This window comes from Staurois parvus, unplaced genomic scaffold, assembly GCF_062004578.1.
Source record: "Staurois parvus isolate SC_StPar_1 unplaced genomic scaffold, SC_StPar_1.0 ptg000538l, whole genome shotgun sequence".
NCBI classification, from domain to species: Eukaryota; Metazoa; Chordata; class Amphibia; order Anura; family Ranidae; genus Staurois; species Staurois parvus.
In genome coordinates this window covers 8,322,685-8,342,902 of record NW_028318334.1, presented here as the reverse complement: position 1 = coordinate 8,342,902, position 20,218 = coordinate 8,322,685, and the positions used below count along the sequence as shown (strand labels likewise).

The window sequence follows — 20,218 nt, the reverse complement described above, 5'->3', positions numbered from 1 at the left end:
GATCACATCAATGAGCTGTACATACGGAAATTATTTCAGGGGTTCCCCGAGTTCCTCAAAGGTACAACGGCTAAGAAACCCTGATCTAGATTTTGGAAATATTTCCACAGTGCAGTTTCTGCTAAGAGCAAAGCTGCAATTTGCAGTGGAACAAAATGGCTTTCAATTTGTAAGACTGCACCACACTAAATTTATTTTTTTTTCAGTTTTTCCAGAAATGTCACTGCACACTGAGATTCTCTCACTGTGCATTAAAAGCTGCAGCAAGTCGGAGAGAGGGCACTTTAAATCCTAGCTGGATGACATCCAGCCTCATCTATCTCTTTGCCTCCGTAGCCCAACTTTCCCTGGGCTACCCCTTTCATTCATTGTATTTCAGTTATTTCAATCATGGAGGCTCAGCATCACCTGTGAATCTTACCTAGGGCAGTCTGCATGTAAACAGGTGCTTCCTTGTGTTAGATGTTTTTTTCTTTTATGTAACATGCTCTGGGCTTAGTTATTCTAACTGTATTGATGTATAGAACCATTTGCTACAATGTAGATTTATTGCACAGTTGTCCTCAGTTGACCTGCTGAATTGGTGGATCCTGAGAAAAAAAAGGGTTAACACTGCTGTCTAGGTTTTCCCACTCTTTTCAGGTTACCGTCCCCTGCAGGTTATACCATATAAGTAGAGGTCCTCAGTACACCAGGAAGGAGGAGGAAATGCGACAGTTCAAGATATAGCCGTTACTCTATCGCTTTGTGCCCTCTTGAGGGAGCCCAGTCGGGGTTGCAAGGGATAAGGACTTACATGGAGTTGTGCAACCATTTTATGGCTTATTACTTCCTCGTGGATTTACTGCCAATCATGGACTCCTGCCTTGCAACGGACTTTATTACCTAACTCAGGTATTACTACCTCATGGGGCGCTACAACAGGGACACTGTCAGAAATGTGTTGAAGATGTTATCAAGTACTGCTCCAAAGTCTCATTTAAAGTACTTCAAAAGATCTTTATTGTTCATCTAATCTGCTTGGTCTGAAGGGGTGCGTGCATTGTGTATCAAAAGAACAGAGCTTATTCAAGGGGACAAGAGAAGTTAGAGCAGATACAGTACAGAGGTCTAAACGAGCAGAGAAGCCATCCTAGGGAGGCTATATTGCCATTGCTAATGACTACCATACTTGAGTCACATGCTAAAGCAGCCACCCATAAATGAATATCTGCATTCAATACCAGCCAAGTTTATTACAGTAAGGGAACTATCTTTGTTCAAGCTTACATGTCTAACAGGTGAACCCCTCCAACATTCGCCATTTCATTTATATGCTTCTGTGATAGCTTTGAATACACCACAAGAGCTCCCCTTCCTACTGCATTGGGAGCAGGCTTTAAACATGGCGTTCTCTCAAACAGGAAGAAATAATCTTGCTCTTCACCTACAAGGCTTCATTGGCCAGCAGATAGCAAGAAGGAGGATACAAACTCCTTACAAGATGGCATACAATGCCAGAGGTGCTCCATCGCATGTTTCTCCGGGTCCTGAATACCCAATGGCGGTGCCCAACGTCTGAGGGGTCTTTACTCCATATTTGCTGGGAGTGCTTTCTGGGGGATTTCTGGACTATGATGGAACAGATGGTAAAAACAATAATGGGAGTGTCCTTTGCAGGAAATTCTGCAGCCTATTACATGATACACCACTTTCAATCGATTAAAAAAAAAAAAAAAAATAAGAAAAGCACAGTGCCTCCCAATTATTGAGATCCAAGAGATGGAAAACTACGGGAACAAGAAATCAAGTACTGGAAAATTTGGACCCCTACTTCTTTTATAAGGATCAAACTATACTAGCTTCCCGACCTTAGGTTGGAGTCTGATTTCATAACATTCTGCTCAATCCTTGGGGATGTGAGGGTTCCCCAGGTGTCGAGCCAGGATAATGGGTGGGATTTTTCTCTTACCCATTGCTTCCTCTCTTTTTTCTGCTGCCCCTCCCCCTTTCTCTCCACTCCTCTTGACACTTAACCCCCCCCCCATTTTTTTTAATCTTTTCTACTGGGGTTTAGTGTTGCTTCTTCACCCCTATATTGGGGGAAGTAATACAAACAAAATAAAAAAAATGAGGAAACTATATACCCTAATAGCCGTGCTACATTTACATATTATATATTGTCGACACTGGAACTCAATGTCTTTAAAGTAAAAATATTTGCATTTATGTTGATGTGTACAATATCCATTACATTTCACACTGCTATGTCTGTGCTGAAGAGATATGAAATTCCGTTTCTTAACCACTTGCCTACCGGGCACTTATACCCCCTTCCTTCATGCAACACTGTAGCCATATGAAATTTTTATAATTTTTTTTCACACAAATAGAGCTTTCTTTTGGTGGTATTTAATCGCCGCTGGGTGTTTTATTTTTTGCGCTATAAACAAAAAAGAGCAAAAAATGTGAACCAAAAAAAAAAAGATTTTCTTTTCGATTATAAAATTTTGCAAACAGGTAATTTTTCTTCTTCACTGATGTGCATGGATGAGGCTGCACTGATAGGCAGCACTAATGTGCACTGATGAGGTGGCACGAATAGGCAGCACTGATAGGCGGCACTGATCATCTTCTGCCGATCTCTTCTCTAACAATTGCTGTTTATCGGCAGTACTTTCCTCACGCTGTGACAGTGTGAGGAAAGTGCAGCCGATAACCGGCAACCGTATATACACGGTGATCTGCTGTGTCATTGGACACAGCTGATCACGTGGTAAAAGGACGCTGTGATTGGCCGTTTACCGTATCACGTGATCAGCCAGAAAGCTGCTGACATGGCTGGTTACTAACTTCGCTAGGGACCGGGTCACCACATACTAGGACTGGCCTTGCGGCGCTGAGTACTTAGGGACCTAGCCTGGGAGTCATGAGAGTTGTATTGGAGTCCAGGGAGAACAAGAATGGGTTGATGTAGTGTGCTTCCTGTATCCAATATCAATATATAGATTATAGTCACTGGAAGTGAGGCTGCAGGACTGCTGGGTTGGTGGAGACTGGTACAGGCTCTGTGGTACTGGCTCATCAATGCTCCACACCTAGGGAGAGGTGACCTCTAACAGAAGTTGTGTAGGCCACAGATTAAAAAGTGTTAACAAGTGTGTTCTTGGATGAGTCTCGCTTTTAATCTAGAGTACTGCCTTAACACTGATTTCACATGACAACAGTCTCTGCCCACCACAGGGGGTGCTAACAAGAGTTGGCTCCAGTTCCCCAAAGGGAGCGTTAAGCCCCACCCACATACATGCAAATGCAATCTGCCTAGGAATGCCAATTCCTATTGACTGCCACCTATCAAGGCATTTTGATCTTAGCATAACTTTTTCCAACAGCCACCTCACTGCTTACATTAGAACATAGGGGTTTTAGGAGTAATGAGGATAGGTGCTGTTATGTTCCCACCAGCCATAATCGGCCCACAATGCATAGAGAAGCACCAAGATCTAGGGATGACATTACTGGGTCTAAAATAAGTAAATAAATAATGTAAACATTTCATTAGCATGTAAGAACATTAGTATCTGTTCTTATCAGTGTCCAGTGGGGGTGCTCCCGACCATTCTAGCTTTGCGGGGATGGTTGTTGTATAGTACCCTCACTGGTATGATGGGGGTCCGGAAGGCTAGTACCGGAGGGACAGAAACCAGGGAGCGCCATGATACGTTCTGGGGCCTTGGGAGTAATTCCTCTGGGAAGACTGGAAAGACCCAGTACCTCCTGATTTGGACGGATCTACCTTGGTCTGGCCAGGGGCTGGGGACGCAAAAAGTCCGCAAACTCAGTGCCCTCTGGGGAAGACGCTCTCAGGGGTGTCACTAGTAACACTTGGGTGTGGGACCCCACGGTGTGAAGATGACACATGGCCACTGTTTTTCACCTCTTTTTGCACAGCGCCCTAAGGACCAGGTCTTTTGGCTAAGTCCAGGGCAATTTTTGCTACGGGCCTCAGGGCCTGGTCTGTGCACAATTCGGCACGGTACCACTTTTTTATTTTTTCTTTACTTTATCTTATATTATTTATTATGCACTCCCACGTTTTGTCACTTTTTACTTTACTTATGTGTGTGTTTTCCACGGATGGAGGGTGTGGGTCCTCGGGCCTACCCTGAAGTCTAGGGGGAGGATGTGTGGCCTTTTGGTTCCTTCCTCCCCTGATCCCTAGGGGGCTTTCTCTTCGGGAGAGCCCCCTTGCCTAGTACTGGATGTCTGGCTTCGGCTGGGCATAAGGAACGGTGGTCCACCAGGCCTTTTGGCCAGGAGGACCAAATGGGAACCTTGTCCCTGTCAGGAGCTTCGTGCCCCGGGGGATCAGGGTAACGGTCCAACCCTTTCGGGGGTAGGACAAACACACCCCTAAGTGCACTTTTTCGTGTGGTGTTCGCACTTGCACATTTTTTGTGATCACTTACAGGTTTTTCGTTGTAGTTTGCACGTTTGCGGACTTAAAAAAAAAAAAAAATTAGCATGTTAATGAGGGGGAAAGACGGACTAGGGAAAAAATGTAAACAAATTCAGCTCTAACATGTACGTTTAGCCCAAACGTTTTTCTTCTTTTCAATAAATTGGGGAAATGTTAGAACCCATATGTGGTTTTAATTGCTCTCTATGTCCCCTCTGGCAATAGTCACACTCTTGTTTGTCCTAGCTACTGTTGTCATTGGGACTGAAAGTGAGGTACCACATCTTGAGTGGTCATCAGAACAGTTATAGAAATGAAATCCTTCAATGGGGACACTTGTTGGGGAAACAACAGTCTAAGTGAGGATTTCCCTTACTTTAGAAAGGTTTACTCTCCATTCTTATTGAGTTTCCAGGACAGGAAGTAAGCAGTATCTAGTTATCTAGAGAAATTGTCTAATTTGCTCACATGTTAAAAGGAGTTTATTATGGATCTTCTTGAGTTTGCAGGCACCCATAAATACTTCTGGTTTGGTGATAGATACTTCCTCCAGAGCAGAGGAGTGGCGATAGGGGTTAAATAAGCCCCCAGTCTGGCCAATTTATTAATGGTCAAGTGGGAGGAGATTGTCATTTATGCCCAGCAATGACCTGAGTTGGTTTTGTGGGTTAGATATATTGATGACATCCTCCTCCTATTGGATGGTGACCTTGCATCTCTTCATTTGTTCATGGAGACTCTTGGCAATAATAAGAGGCATTGTGTTAAATTATGAAGCCAGTCAGAAAGATTCATTTTTTAGATCTTAAAATCTCAGTGATGGATAGTGAACTGGTTACTTCCACTTTTTTTTTCCTTTTTTTTTAACTGGTTCCCCTCCGCCCTATAGCAGAAGTACTGCTACAGGGTGTCAGGGCTGTGCAAAATCACGTATATATACACATGGTTTGCATTTCGGGGTAGGGGGCACCCGCTCGCGCATGTGCTGCCCTACCCACCCACCGCTGGCGGCTACAGATGTCAATCATCGGAGCCCGGCCGGAGATGCCCCGATGGGAACCTGTGATCACCAAGTAACATTGACAGGGGAGAGACCTGTGTGTAAACACAGCTCTCTCTCCTGCCAGCAATAATATGCTGCTGTGTATTTCTCTGCACAGCAGTTTTACTTTGCCATTATGTTTTTTAATGAATTTGATGAAGTGACAGTAAAAACGCCGTACATGCCGTCAGGGAGCTTTTCTTAATGCACATTTGACATTTATACTATGTAAGTGCGATTTTAAAAATGCTATGCGGGACATTTGTTTCTCCTATGTTCTCCTGAGAATGGGTTGGAGGTGAGATGTGATGTGTCATTTGATGCAGAGGCTTTCCAACATTGCCAGTGGAAGTGGAGCATTTTGGATAACCTTTTACCACCAGCTTGTTTGAACTTTCTTTAGCTAGAAGGTCATCTACTTTTGGTAAGCATACATCTTCATTTCTGAGATGGCGGTTCTTTTCAAGAGGAGATTGTGATAATTTCCTGATCACTTACTGATCTGAAGAAAGGAGAGTTTGGATATCTTCACCTGCCAAACTTATTGTACATGGACTTACTCACAACAGGATTTATTTTAAATTATGTTTTATGATTTCACATATTGTGGATACCGTAACTGTTGTCTAAATTTAAGCCACAAAAAAGTCAAAGTATATTTTTCCATTTGCAGCAATCCTTACTCCTAATTAATGCACCTTTCTTGACTTATTAGCCCTAATCTGGGCAACAATTCCTCTGGGCTGTTTTGGAGGCACTGCAATGAAGTTCAGAGATTCTACCATTTCCAGTGCCACCACTGCTTAGAATGACATGGAAATGGAACCCTTCACTGACATGAGCACCTTGGCCACCTCTCTATGTATTTAGAGGCGGATTGACAGGTTAGTACATCCCATTCCTTAATGAGTATTTTGAAAAGCAAACATGTTAGTGTAATGTGACTGTACCTCAATACCAATTTGATCCTTTGCTGAAATGCCTCCTATGAGGCTAATTATCTGAAAAAAGTAGCAGAGCAACAGGAACATGTGATCTGATTTTAGAAGATTCTACAGTATCTATCTAGGAGTTCCTCTGTATGTAAAGCTGACAATAAATGGATGTTTTATTTTTTCTGAGCTGGTCGATAAAAAAAAAATTCCCCCATAGCGGACTCCTCCACTGTCAGAATACACAGATTAATGCTGCAGCTATTGGCTGCATGCACTAATCGAATTAAGTTTTCCAACAGTCCCATCAAGAGAAGCCAATCATTAGATCGACTTCTCCAGAGCAGGAACGACCATAGATGGAATTAAATTCTTCCAGTCCCTGCTGAACTGGCCCAATATTAATCCATCTTTGGCCAGCTTATCTCTACTCAAGGCAAAGTATAAAACTACTGTACTATAGATGTCGACAGAAGTGTAGCCTTTTCAATATGTTAGAAAATCTTACCAGGCACATATGGAGGGTTTTCAAGTTTATTATCTGGACAGCCATCCAAGGAGCCAGTAACAAAGTTAGATGGTTCATTCATGTCCTACAACAAAGCACAAGGCCACAAATTATAATTCATTCCTGTATTTTTTTTTTTGGTGTGAAATGTAGCAGTTTTAGATTTTCGTTTATTTAATATGATCAGGACTACAAAATACACTGAAAGAACTGAACTCCATGAAAACCGCTAAATCGATATGTGAAAAAAAAAAATTATATATATATATCAGAGCAGAATGAAATCTCCTCCTACAAGTTTTAACCAGTGCTCAGCTGGAAACTGATTGAAGTCACAAGGCTGCTATATAATGCTGAAGAGAAAAGGCATTTAGCAGTTTATATTTACTAAGATAATTGCATTTCCATGTTGTGTGTACTGTGGGAGACCGGATATAGTGAATGCAGGGTCCTGGGTTTAGTAACACTTTACGTTAATAGTTTACAACCTGTATTTCAGTGAATACACCCAAACTCTACTTACTATCCACATGCCATCAAAAGGCACTTTATCATGAAAATCCTTTGTCATGTCATACCACCAGCTGAACGTTTCAGGGTTTGTGAAATCAGGAAACACTGTAAGACCCGGCCATACCTGGTGAGACGGTTGATAAGAAAAAATAAATTACTTATGGAAAAACAAACAAACATACTACTAACACAAACCGTTAACAAAAAATGGAAGTTTTATGAAAACTAAAAGGTTATAATTAATACTAAACAAGAAAAGTCCTTAGCAGAAAGTATAGCAGTGTTAAACATAGAGAAAAGCAGATAAGGACTGGAGGAGAGGATATTAATGAGTGACAAAATAGACGTGTTTGGCAGCACAGAGGCAGGAAATATAATTTAGAAAGACAGGATTTGAATAGGGTGAAGTCTTGCAAGGATTTAACTTTATGTCATGGTTGCTAAAGAACATGGCTGTGTTTCTTAAGATTTATAGAGTCTTCGCATTGCCAGGATTGTGGTGATTGGGGCCTAAATCTGTGTGCAGTGAGGGGAACAAGTGCACTCCATGAGAATGAGAGCGAGTTATTGTAGACAGAGAAGGCCAGGTCAGGGCAGGACAAGGGTGAGATTTTGACATAGAAGTGATCAATAGCAGAAAAGAGAAGAGAAGGGTTAAAGAGGCAAAGGTATTCTAAGAGTAACAGTTTGTTGCTTGGAGGGATGGGTAGTTGAAAAGACAGAGACAGAGTGTGTGCCCATTGTGTTAGATCAAAAGATGAGGTTAAAGTGATTGTGAACCCCTTACCTTGTAAAAACAACCCATTCAGTTTATAGAAATGAAAGGCAAGACATTTGTGTATAGATATAGATAAAAAAAAAAAAGAAAAAAAGTATTTATAATGTTTTTAATAAGTGATAACATGCCCTCTGTTTTCAGCTGCATAAGAGCTGGGGGAGGAGAAACAGCTGCACACCCAATGAAAGACTGTATAAGGGGGGAGGGAGTGTCAGGACAAATCTGATCATTGGAGGAGAGCAGGTTGAGTTCCCAGCATAGCTAGGGAACTGACCACCCTGTGCTCTCATGCCTAGTGCGGTCAGTTTTTCATAAGAAAGCAGAGGGACTTGCAGGTACACCAGGGATTTCAAACAAAGCAAGCAATACAAAAAGGATACTTTTTCATACAAGTACATGGTGCAGCAGGCACATATCAGGAATACAAAATATTGGGTTTACATATTTAAGTTGTGGAGTTGAGATGTGATCAGTCGGTTAACATTAACAGATGTTAAAGCCACCAAGAATGTTAGTAGGCACTTCAGAGGAGAGAAAGTTGGGAAGTCCAGCAGAGAGCTCATCAAGGAAGAGTGACACCGGTACAGGCAGCCAATAAAGACTTGTTCACAGTAAGAAATGTGAAAATGTGGAATGGATTCTGTGACAGAATGCCTGTCACCCCGATTGGGCGATTCCTTCAGAGAACCACTTCCTCGCCACTGGGACACAGGACCAAGGTAGTAAAGCCAAGCATTGCACCCAAAACTAGATGAGACTAGCTTAGATGCCAAACTGGAACTACTTTATTGAACAGAAGTACAGGTTTTTATACACTCCAGAAATAGGGCAGTCCCCCACATAAACAATAAAACAAATATTACACTTTGGGATAAACATCCCACACTGATTAGATAACGATGTGAAGCTGACAGTATAGTCTCATCATGTAGGCACCTCCAGAAGAACTTGCCAACAGAAAAACAATAGGCAACTCAATTAACAATGGGAATGCACACCTAGAAGACACACAAGGGGAGAAGATAGTAAACACAACACCTTAATAAACAGATTAGAGCAGCCTTTCTCAGCCAGGGTGCCCAGGTGCCTTCAGGCTTTTTCAGGAGTGCTTTGGCAATATGTACTTTATGAAAAAGTAAAAATGATAAAATATCTGAACTCTGCAATATAGTTACTTCTCTTAGACAATGTAGATCAGCCTCTTTCAACCAGGGTACCCAGGCACCCTGGGGTGCCTTCAGGTTTCTTCAGGGGTGCCATGACAAAATGCCTAAAAATTGCCCAAAATTGTATACAAGCCAGCAGGTGGATCAAGCCTGCCCTTTAGTTGCACAAAGCCATAGGTTATCATTGCGCACTTTTGCAACCTGCCAGCATCCTAACAACCAATTACATCATTAATCGATAAGGAGGACATCGAGTGCCTGCATTGCATCCTTGTTTACCCCTCCCCTGCCCCTCTTTGTCAGCAGTGGGGTCACATTAGCTGAATGAGGGAGAGAAACGAAGGAAGAAACACTGGAATACTAGTCAGTACCAGTTTGCAAAGAAATATTTGCTTTGGAATAATAAAATCACCTCTAACGTTGCGTGTCCTAAGCGTGTGGATGTTGCTGCATTATGTAAAACTATTAGAATAGTTTTTTACATTTTAGAATGGGGTGCCTTGAGATTGTGCAGAATGTTAAAGGGTGCTTTGAGATTATCCATAATTTAAAGGGTGTCTTGACTGAAAAAAGGTTGAGAAACACTGGATTAGACCAATGTAAAATCACATATATATACATACGTGATTTTGCGCACCCATTTCTGCTATATGGCGGTGGGAAAGCGGGTAATAAATAAACTAGAGCAAGTGTCCTCAGCATGAGGTTGTTTTGCTGATTCTATCAACATCTTCCTAGAGTCTCTGAGTCTAGGAAGGAGGGGGGGAGAAGCAGTCAATGCTAGTTTGGGCACAGAGACCCCCAAAATCTGTATCTTGGTCCTCCAGTTGAATCTGAAGTAAACTACTCCAAAGGTTCCTCCCAGGCACACACCAAAGAATAGAGCCCCCTCAGATGTCAGGGCTATGGCTAGCCTGCAATCCCCCCCAAAAGCCACAGTCCTGGTTGGGTCTGTCACAGACTCCCTCAAGAACTAGGAAGGATTTATTTCCCCACTGTAGCAAATTGGATCATGCTTTATTAGATTTTTTTGCCTTCCTCTGGATCAACTGTCAGTATAGAACTGTGTATGTAGAGGTTTTCTATTTGTTTATTTTTTTTCTATTGGTTAAACTAGATGGACATGTGTCTTTGTTCATTCTATGTAAGCATTTAAATCGTGGAAATTCTCAGAGAATAAAGATGAATACAGTAAGCTTCAAAAGAGGTGATGGCTAAAAATGGAGGTGTAGGAAGAATTTGAAAAGTGCTCAGTGGGATGCCACAGGAGAGGGCAGTAGGAGGGAGAGTCAGATTCTTCATGTTAGGTTTCAGTGACAGCAAGTAGGTTAAAGGAATTGGAGATAAAAAAGGTAAACGGACAGCATTAAGATTGTTTCAGATAAAAGCAGGTATTCCAGAGGGCACATGCGAAGGGGGCTGGCTCTTGGAAAAAGAAAGATAGAAATTACAGTGAGTTGATTGTGGCTGTTGCCAGAAGAGAGAAGGTCTCGCAAGTGGGGGTGGCAGTTAGATAGTGAAAGGCTAGGATTAGGGGAGATATCAGCAAAGGATAGGAGAAGCAGGAAGGTGAGAGAAGTAAGATGGGAGTGAGATATTTATTAACGCACATAACACACTGTCCTAGCATGCTCTGAAGATGGTATATCCCTCAAAACATGCAAGCTCTTGGCCAGTTGAAATGTGTTATCCAGGTCCAGCTATTGGACATCGAGGTTCTATAGCTGTTCTCAAGTTGATGTCTCAGTGATCTTATATGGCTGTGAATGCAATTCTTTTGTATAATTTTAATGTATTTTTAGGGGTAATACATGGAGGAACTTTTTTTTTTCATTTTCTCATTAAACGCTCATGCCACACTGCCCTGGTGTGTTTATGTTAGCATATGGTTCAATATTTGCAGGAATTGTTGAGTGCAGTAATAATGTACACACACACATGCCGTATATACATACATACTTATGTGTGCACCTATCTATCTTCTGTAGGTTGTAGATGAGGGGGTAAAGTAATGAGAATTTAAGGATAGGGGAAAACTAATGTGAGAAGGAAAGGTAAAGGAAGCATAGTACAGGAAGGAGATAAAAGGTAATGGACATGAGGACTACACAAGGAAGTATTCATCAATTAATCAGTTAGGAACTGATAAGAGACATTTTCAAAGCTAAGCCAGCCACAGAGATAAGCCACAGTAGATAATTGTTTTGACTACACAGGAAGTGAATCTATCTCCAAAATCATAGACAAGTTTAACAGTTGTTTGATAGTATTTGCCATGGAGCATTTGTTAGAAAGGTGTTAGTTTTTCATTCATGCACAGCATGGAGATATTAAACATGGATATTTAAAAGCACTTGAGGAACATGTAATGACCTTGTGCACCAGAAAGAATTCTCAAACATGCATCATACCTTGCCTACAAGAGGCTGACCAGTCCCATTAGTGATGAACACCTTCCTCTTCAGTCCTTCATCATAAGGTGGATAACTTCCAGGAGGACTTGAACTGCTGATAGCCGGGTCCTAAAAATCAGCATTATAGGCTTTAAAAGTTAACTAAGGATCCTCTGGAATTCATAAACCACTTTTACTATGACACTTAAGACCATCTCTAGCCAAAACCTTTTTTGATGTTTTGTAGTTATGTAAAAGTAGCAATAAAATCAAAGCCTGCTGGATTATTTTCCTGACCATTGGGGGATGTTTTACTTAAAACAATAGTAAACCGCAAAAAAAAAAAAAAAATTCCCTGCAAAATAATGTAATAATGTGTTAGTATGCATCGCACACTAGCACATTATGAAAGACTTACCTTAGAACAAAGCCCTCCAGCGGCGTGCTGCCACCGCTGACAGAACTTCCATCTTCACCCGGTCTTCCTTCCAGGTTCACGGGCCCTGGCCGCTTGCATGCGTGCAGGAGTCTCAGCCAAGGCACAGAGCTCTGAGGGAACAGCACGGGTATACCGTTCCTTCAGAGGGCATGCGCCGGTGACGTCATTGGCTGCAAGGACACTGAATATCTCCTAAACGGTGTACTTTTAGGAGATAATTCTTGTACCTAAAGGTAAGCTTACAATAAAGCATACCTGTAGTTACAAGTGTCCAGTGGGAGTTTACTTCCATTTTAATTTCCTGTCCCACAGGTACAAGAGGAAGTAGATAAAGAGTTTCCACTGGAAATTTTCCCTTTGTCTCCTGTTCTAGTAGCACCTACAAAGAAAAAACAATTTGGACTTTCCTGTAAATTCCACATCTTGAAGACACAGTTTCTTTTGAAAAAAAAAAACAAAACACTTTTTCCATCTTTCCTAACTTTTCAATAAACTTACAAAAGCACAGAGCTACCTAAATACAGGCTATACTTTAGCATTGAAAAATTTTACCTACCTGTATATTCTGTATCTTGAAGTACAGTACAGGACACAGACTGGATACTCAGACCCTGGGATACAGCAGCTACCTTCTGGTGATTAGACACTGGCAAAGATTTGAACATGCCCTCCTGGTCATATCCATATATGCCTACCCAACTCCGAGAGACCTCAGTTTTTAAGCAAGCAATACAGAGTAACAAAGGAACAGGAGTGAATGTGTCCTGTGTCATGTACTGTACGCCAAGACATGGAATTTACAGGTAGGTCACAATTTCTTTTATCTTAATTGTACAGTAAAAGTCACTGGTTTCATATCAGACTCTGAGGCATCCCCAAGCAATGAATCTGAGGGGTGGGCAACAACAAGGCAAACAGAAAATGGCCCAATGGGTCCAACAAAACAGACAAGAGTCATGGATTTAACTCAAAGTGCCGCTGAAAGAAACTTGTGCCGAAAACTGCATCCAGGTGGTGGCCTTACAAAACGAAGAAAGAGACTTGATGTTGGAATGCTCAGGAAACCCCCACCGATTTGGTGGAGAAAGCATGTAAGGGGACTGGAGAGGTACCTTATCCTTTAGAGCGTAGAAAGATGGTCTACGACCCTTACAATGAGTTGCCCTATCCATCTATCAGTAGTGGACCTGGACGCAGAGTATCTTTTTAAAGATCCTGTTGACAAGACAAAAAGAGAATCTGTTTGCTGGATAGAGGATGCGGCTTTCAAATTATGATAGCTCTGACTAAATCCAAACAGTGGAAAGCAATTTCCTTGGGATGCTTAGGAGCGGGGCATAGGGAAGCATAGAATAATGTCTTCTTCAAGGTGGAATGCTGATACCACATTAGGTAGGAAGGAGTGTCTTAGACCAAGACCACCCTATCCTTGTGAAGATTAACCCAAAATCACCCAAAAAGGAGTTACTTAATTGATTCAAAGGATGGTTTCTGCAGAGAAGAGAAAACAAAGTTGAGATCCCATGGAAGCACAGGGTGCTTAATTGGTGGTCTGATCCATGAGACGTCTTGAAGGAAGGTTTTAACAAATGATAGTAAGGCCAAAATTTCTAGTATATAATAGAAATGCTGACACCTGTCTACTAAGGATATCTGGAGCCAAGCTATGGTCAAGTCTCAACTGCAGTAAAGCCAGAATGTGAGGTACAGAGTAGTCTTTGGGCAAAATAATGATCTGCAAATATAGTAGTAGACTTTTCTCAAAGTGGCTTTCCTGGCTTTGAGCAATGTGGGAATGACCATCAAGACCTGGGTTTCAACAGCCCTGTTAAAGCCAGTGACAGAGAAGCAGATTGAAACAAGGGGCTTTGAGACAGCAGGTCTGGCCTGTTTGTAGGAGACATTGGTCATCTCCTAGCAGTTTGAGTATGTTTGTTTACCAGTTTCTTCTGGGCCAGTTTGGAGCAATAAGAATCACCATTTTCTTCTCTTCCTCTATTTTGTGGAGCAGTTGAGGAAGAATCCGTATTAGAAAAGTATATAATGGAGTCCAGGTAATTAACTGAGCAGATGTGGACGCAGGTGATCACAGAAAGTAACATATGCGATGTGGCTAATATGTAGTGCAAGCATTATATTATTATAAGTGGCTTTTTAACTGTTTATGTTGAAAATAAAACTGAATTACGGTATTGGAGGCTGCCTCTGGGCTCCTTCTCTCTTTCCATACATTCATGTATAATAGAAAAGAACTGCAGAAAAGCCTTCCCAAAAGAGCAGGGACATTGGGACCAGTGACAGAGTTAATCTTAAAGCGCTCGAGACCCACTTATGATAAAAGGGGTTGCCATATTCTGGTAAGTGTGGTGAAAGAGGGGAGCATGAGGTGTGTTGCACACATTATACACCGAAAAATGTGAAGTCTTAGCACCAGTCACTTTATTTTGCACCAAGGGATTTGTCTTTTATATTATACACAGTAACTCTTATAATGGGAAAAAGGAATTGATATACAGTATTTAAGTATGATTATGATACTTATAAGGTTTAGAGGTGATATTTTAGGTTCATGCACTATTTCAGTTATATGAATTTTAGGTTCATGAACGATTTCAATTATATGATGGCACTTTATATTTTCTAAGGAGCTAGTAGACATAATTTTATTTTTATTGTGTCATAGCAAGCGTCGCACCAACGTAAAACATATACAGAGATTATCCCACTAGGGGAGTAATCATTGTGTATTTAGCTACACTACATTTATTTTTTTATATACCATAGCACGGAGCTTATATTTATATTTTTACTCTAAATACTTAGATGATAGCTTTAGGCAGGTTGCAGCTGAAAGCTCACATCAACAGAGGCCTAAACATCTACCCTTTAAAAAAACATGAACAGAAGACCTTACAAACCTACAAAACAGATGCTTAATGCTGAAAAGCCCAGGAAACACCTAAATTCCTGTGGAATGGCTCTAATAAGGTAGAGAGGAACCCCTTTCTTGAGGATATAAACCCTGAAAATAAGCATCCTGAGTCACCTAGCAATGATAGAAGAAGATGTATGATGTTCCTATTTATGGCCTTCAGGGAGTACAAAACGTGACTCTTTCTTAAGAAATATGTTGCAGCTAGATAGGCCCTAACTGATCAAATGATATCCAGGCAGTGGACTGAGATCCCAGAGCAGGACATTGGGAAGGAAGGACAATGTCCTCACTGAAGTGAAAGAAAGAGACTATCTTGGGGAGGAAGGAGGGTCTGGGTCTGAAAGTACCAGATTCACGTTCTATAAAAAATACAGGAGGTTGAAGTGGGGGATTGACAAGAGCAGCATCTTATATAAAAGTCTAGATATGAGAGTGCAAAGTCAAAGGTTTCTGTAATAGAATGAAAAAGGCAGAAACATGTCCCTTTTAGAGTGCTAAGGGCCAAATGATGGTCCACGCTTGACTGAAGGATGGCCAGGATGTGAAGAGAATATTCATGGAGCTCAATGTGCCCGCTTTCATATTAGCTAAAAGTATGCTCTGCAGACCTGATGGATGGATGCTTAAAAAAGGTGGATTTTATCACCTTGAGCAAGGTGGGAATGACAGAGTTTGGAATACCCGATCCCTTAGAACCTGGTTTACAACAGCTATGCTATTAAAGCCAGCAAATAAGAAGCAGGTTGGAGCAAAAGGGTCCTGTGACAGGAGGTCTGGCCTGTTTGGCAGTGGCCAAGGCTTGCCTGCCTGGAGTCCATGTATGTTTGTGTACCTGGGCCAATTTGGAATGATGATCACTAGATTGTTTCTTCCTATATCTTGCAGAGCAGTCAAGCGAAAAACTTTACTGGAGGGAAAGCATACACTAGTCTAAATTGTGACCAATACTGCTGGCCACAGCGGATTAATCCTCACTATATACTGTTATAAGACATAAGGAGGCACTGGATGCTGCAAACTGGGCCATCAGAGAACTGAGTGGGCTTCATTGCACACAGAAGAAATATTTATTGAAGTGTCTGGAATTTTATCTGACAATTATTTCTGGCATGATCATTAGTATTTCAAACAGAACAAAGGGATAGCTATGGAGGCTAGATTTGCCCCTAGTTTAGCTAACTTATTCATGTCTCAATGGGAAGAAGAGGTGATTATCATAATAGACCAAAATAGTTAATCATAATCTCATCAATAAATCGCTTAAATAATCTTATCTGGGAAGAAAATAAGGAAAGCATATAACCATTTCTTAATACCCTGAATTGTAATGAGAAAGATATCCAATTGGCCTGGGTTTATGACAGTAAGAGAATTAATTTTCTTGATCTGGAAATAAGTGTAGAGGGAAATAGATATGTGACTAGAACGCACTTTAAAACAGTTGATCAGAATGGGTATACCCTTTTTGATAGCTGCCATCACTTGCATTGGCTAATCAATATACCTAAGGGTCAATTTATTTCTCTGATAAGAAACTACAGAGAGAATGGATTATGAAGAGCAGGCTGCAACAATTGGACATCAGTTTATTCAGAAAGGATATGAAGAGACTTTTAACAATCAGAAGACTCGAGAGGTTGCAGAATATGATAGGAAAACATTAATAGAAGATAAAAGAACAGAACAGCCAAACTATCAAATACCTATAATATTGGATTTTAGTGTCCAACACAGGAAGATTGAAAAGATTTCCATCAAATATTGGCCTATTCTAAAATATCAAAAATAATTTCTTTCTCTGTTAGAGCTGTTATGCCTGTGTTGCCACGCAGGGATTAAATACAAAAAGAGATAGCTTTACCTCACATGTGACGCGGACTCCGTATCCAATTAACCACTTGCCTACCAGGCACTTATACCCCCTTCCTTACCAGGCCAATTTTCAGCTTTCAGCGCTGCCGCACTTTGATTGACAATTGCGCGGTCATGCAACATTGTACCCATATGAAATTTTGATCATTTTTTTCTCACAAATAGAGCTTTCTTTTGGTGGTATTTAATCGCCACTGGGCGCTTTACTTTTTGCGCTATAAATAAAAAAAGTGCAAAAAATTTGAAAAAAAAAAAAAAAGTTTATTTGTTTCTTTTATAAAATTTTTCAAACAGGTATTTTTTCTCCTTCACTGATGTGCGTTGATGAGGCAGCACTGATGGGCACTGATAGGCGGCACTGATGGGCACTGATAGGCAGTACTAATGAGGTGGCACGGATAGGCGGCACTGATAGACAGCACTAATTAGGGGTCACGGATAGGCGGCACTGATATGCAGCACTGATAGGTGACACTGATTATGGGTACTGATAGACGGCACTGACTGGCATCACTGCTGGGCACTGACTTGCGGCACTGACTGGCACAACCCCTGGGCACTGACTGGCAGCACTGCTGGGCTGCACTGGTGGGTGGCACTGGTGGGTGGGCACAGGTGGGTGGCACTGGTGGGCACAGGTGGGTGGGCACAGGTGGGTGGCACTGCTGGGCACATGTAGGTGGCACTTCTGGGCACAGGTAGGTGGCACTGCAGAGTGGCACAGGTGGGTGCACTGCTGGGCACAGGTGGGTGCACTGCTGGGCACAGGTGGGGGCACTGCTGGGCACGGGTGGGCGGAGCTAGTGGGCGCACTGCTGGGCGGAACTTGCGGGTGTCACTGCTGGGCACCGATCATCAGGGCACTGATCATCAGTGCCCTGATGATCGGTGCCGATCCCCGCTCTGACAACTGCCGGTTCTCGGCAGTACTTTCCTCACGATCTGACAGCGTGAGGAAAGTGCAGCCGAGAACCGGCACTTGCATTTCCCTGTGATCAGCATGTCATTGGACACCGCTGATCACGTGGTAAAAGGCCGCTGTGATTGGCCTTTTACCACATCACGTGATCAGCTGTGTCCGTAGGACACAGCGATCACGGAGATCGCCGGGGGCGCCCCCTGGGCCGCGCAAGAGAGCGCGTTCTGGGAGGACGTCATATGACGTCCACCCAAAACTGGCCGGCCGCGGTGAAGCCGTCATTCGGCTATGCGCGGTCGGCAAGAGGTTAAGGAGTGTATCAAATGTAAAACTGATGGTGTTGTACTTCAGTATTCCTGCGGAACTCCGTATATTGGAAGAACTAAAAGGCCTTTGTGGAAACGCTTAACCTCCCTGGCGGTATTCCCGAGTGTAGCTCGGGGTAAAATTTCAGTACCAAGAGCGGTAACCCCGAGCTACACTTGGGCTTGCCATGCGGCGTTGCTCAGGGAGTCCCTGCAGAGCTTACCTTGTCCTTTGCTCCCGCGATGTGTCCCCTGCAGCGTCCCCGACCATCTCCTCCGGCCGATGCCGGCATCCTGTGACGCCGGGACGTACGGGCGCCAGAACCGGCGGCAAATTTAAAAAATTTAATTTTTTTCTAAACGAATATTACATAGTAAAACATTGCTGTTTCAAACCAATTCGCATACATTTTGTCCCTACTGCTTTGTCCTGTGCCCTGCCTGCATTTTGACTGTTCTTTCTGCCTGGAAACTTAGAAAAGTCCATGGCGTCCAAAAAGTGTCCCTTTAGGTCAAAAGCGGTTTTAGACCAGCTAGAGAACAGTGATAGTAAATCAGAACCACTTGCAGAATTGAGTGATGATTCGTGGGGAAATTCGTCATCAGACACTGAAAACGATTCTGTGACTTTGCTCAGTGATGTGCGAACTTGGCGCTATATTTCAAATTTCAGTGTTTTTGTTTGGATTATATTATTGAATTAAATTTATTATTATTATATTATTTTTTATGATTATTTATTAAATTATAATTTATGATTTCGTGTTTCAAGTTTTATCATATCCGGAATGTTTACTAGACTCTTGTTCGGACACATTTCAGTGACTTATTCCTAAAAATTACAGCCTACAATAAAAAAAAAATACATATTTCCATGCAAAATAACGGTACTGCTTTCAGCACCAAAAATCTGACATAATCATACCACCAGGGAGGTTAAGAGAACGTGCAGAGTATTACTAATCACAGTGTTTGCAAGCAATTTGCGTTATATCATGACAAGGATCCATCTGGTCTCAAATTTTGGGATACAGAGAAATATCACCCCCACTGGAGAGGGGGGAATAAAATCAAGGCCCTTCATCAAGCTGTCTCCTTTGATATAATATTGAGTTTGATGTCAATTGTTTCTTCAGTGATTATTAATACCACCCCCTTAGGTGAAAGGGGTTTAGTTAGCTTTTATACGGGAGGGTATTGTACTTATTTGGGATTTTAGTAATACATTCTTTACTTCTTAGCGGCCTCTTGTTTTTTCGATTGATATACATTTTGCCTTTTATTTGTTGGTGGTGTTAGTGAGTTACCTATTGATAGGTTGCAATTTTCCCCTCTGGTTAATATTGGCTTTACCAGCAGAGGGCACTCACCAATATGATTTGGCCTTACGTAATGATAGATAGATATTTCTTATCCTTCATTTGTAGCATCTAGTGATTAATGGGGTAGGATTGTATGTATTACCATGTTAGCCATATTCCTTAACCTCTTCAATACCGGGCACTTTTACCCCCTTCCTGCCCAGGCCATTTTTCAGGTTTCAGCGCTCTCACAATTTTAATGACAATTGCGCGGTCATACAACATTGTACCAAAACTAAAATTTTATCTTTTTCGTCACACAGCTAGAGCTTTCTTTTGGTGGTATTTAATCACCACTGGGGTTTTTGTTTTTTGCTAAATTAACAAAAAAAGTCAGAAAATTCTGAAAATAAAACAAAAACAAAACACGTTTTTCTTTGTTTCTGTTATAAAAGTTTGCAAATAAATAATTGTTCTTCATAAATTTAGGCCAAGATGTATTCTGCTACATGTCTTTGGTGAAAATAACCCAAATTAGGATGTATTTTTTAGTTTGTAGGAAAGTTATAGAGTTCACAAACTATGGGATATATCTGAAAATTGATCAATCCTGAAGTACTGACAGCCAATCTAATTTCTTGAGGTCCAAGAATGTCAGAACAGTACAGATATCCTCC

The 20,218-nt window shown here is 41.7% G+C and overlaps 1 protein-coding gene across 2 annotated transcripts in view; it reads right to left on the bottom strand.

The window, feature by feature from the left end:
- The window catches only part of LOC149451476 (lysosomal alpha-glucosidase-like), an 83,071-nt gene that overhangs the window by 26,426 nt on the left and 36,427 nt on the right, over positions 1-20,218 (bottom strand). For both annotated transcript variants that reach the window (XM_089690653.1, XM_089690654.1), the window contains 3 exons: positions 11,789-11,899; positions 7,444-7,557; positions 6,921-7,005 (listed from right to left, as the gene is read on the bottom strand). In XM_089690653.1, coding sequence (XP_089546779.1) covers positions 6,921-7,005; positions 7,444-7,557; positions 11,789-11,899 — 310 coding nt within the window. The remainder of the gene's footprint in view (positions 1-6,920; positions 7,006-7,443; positions 7,558-11,788; positions 11,900-20,218) is intronic.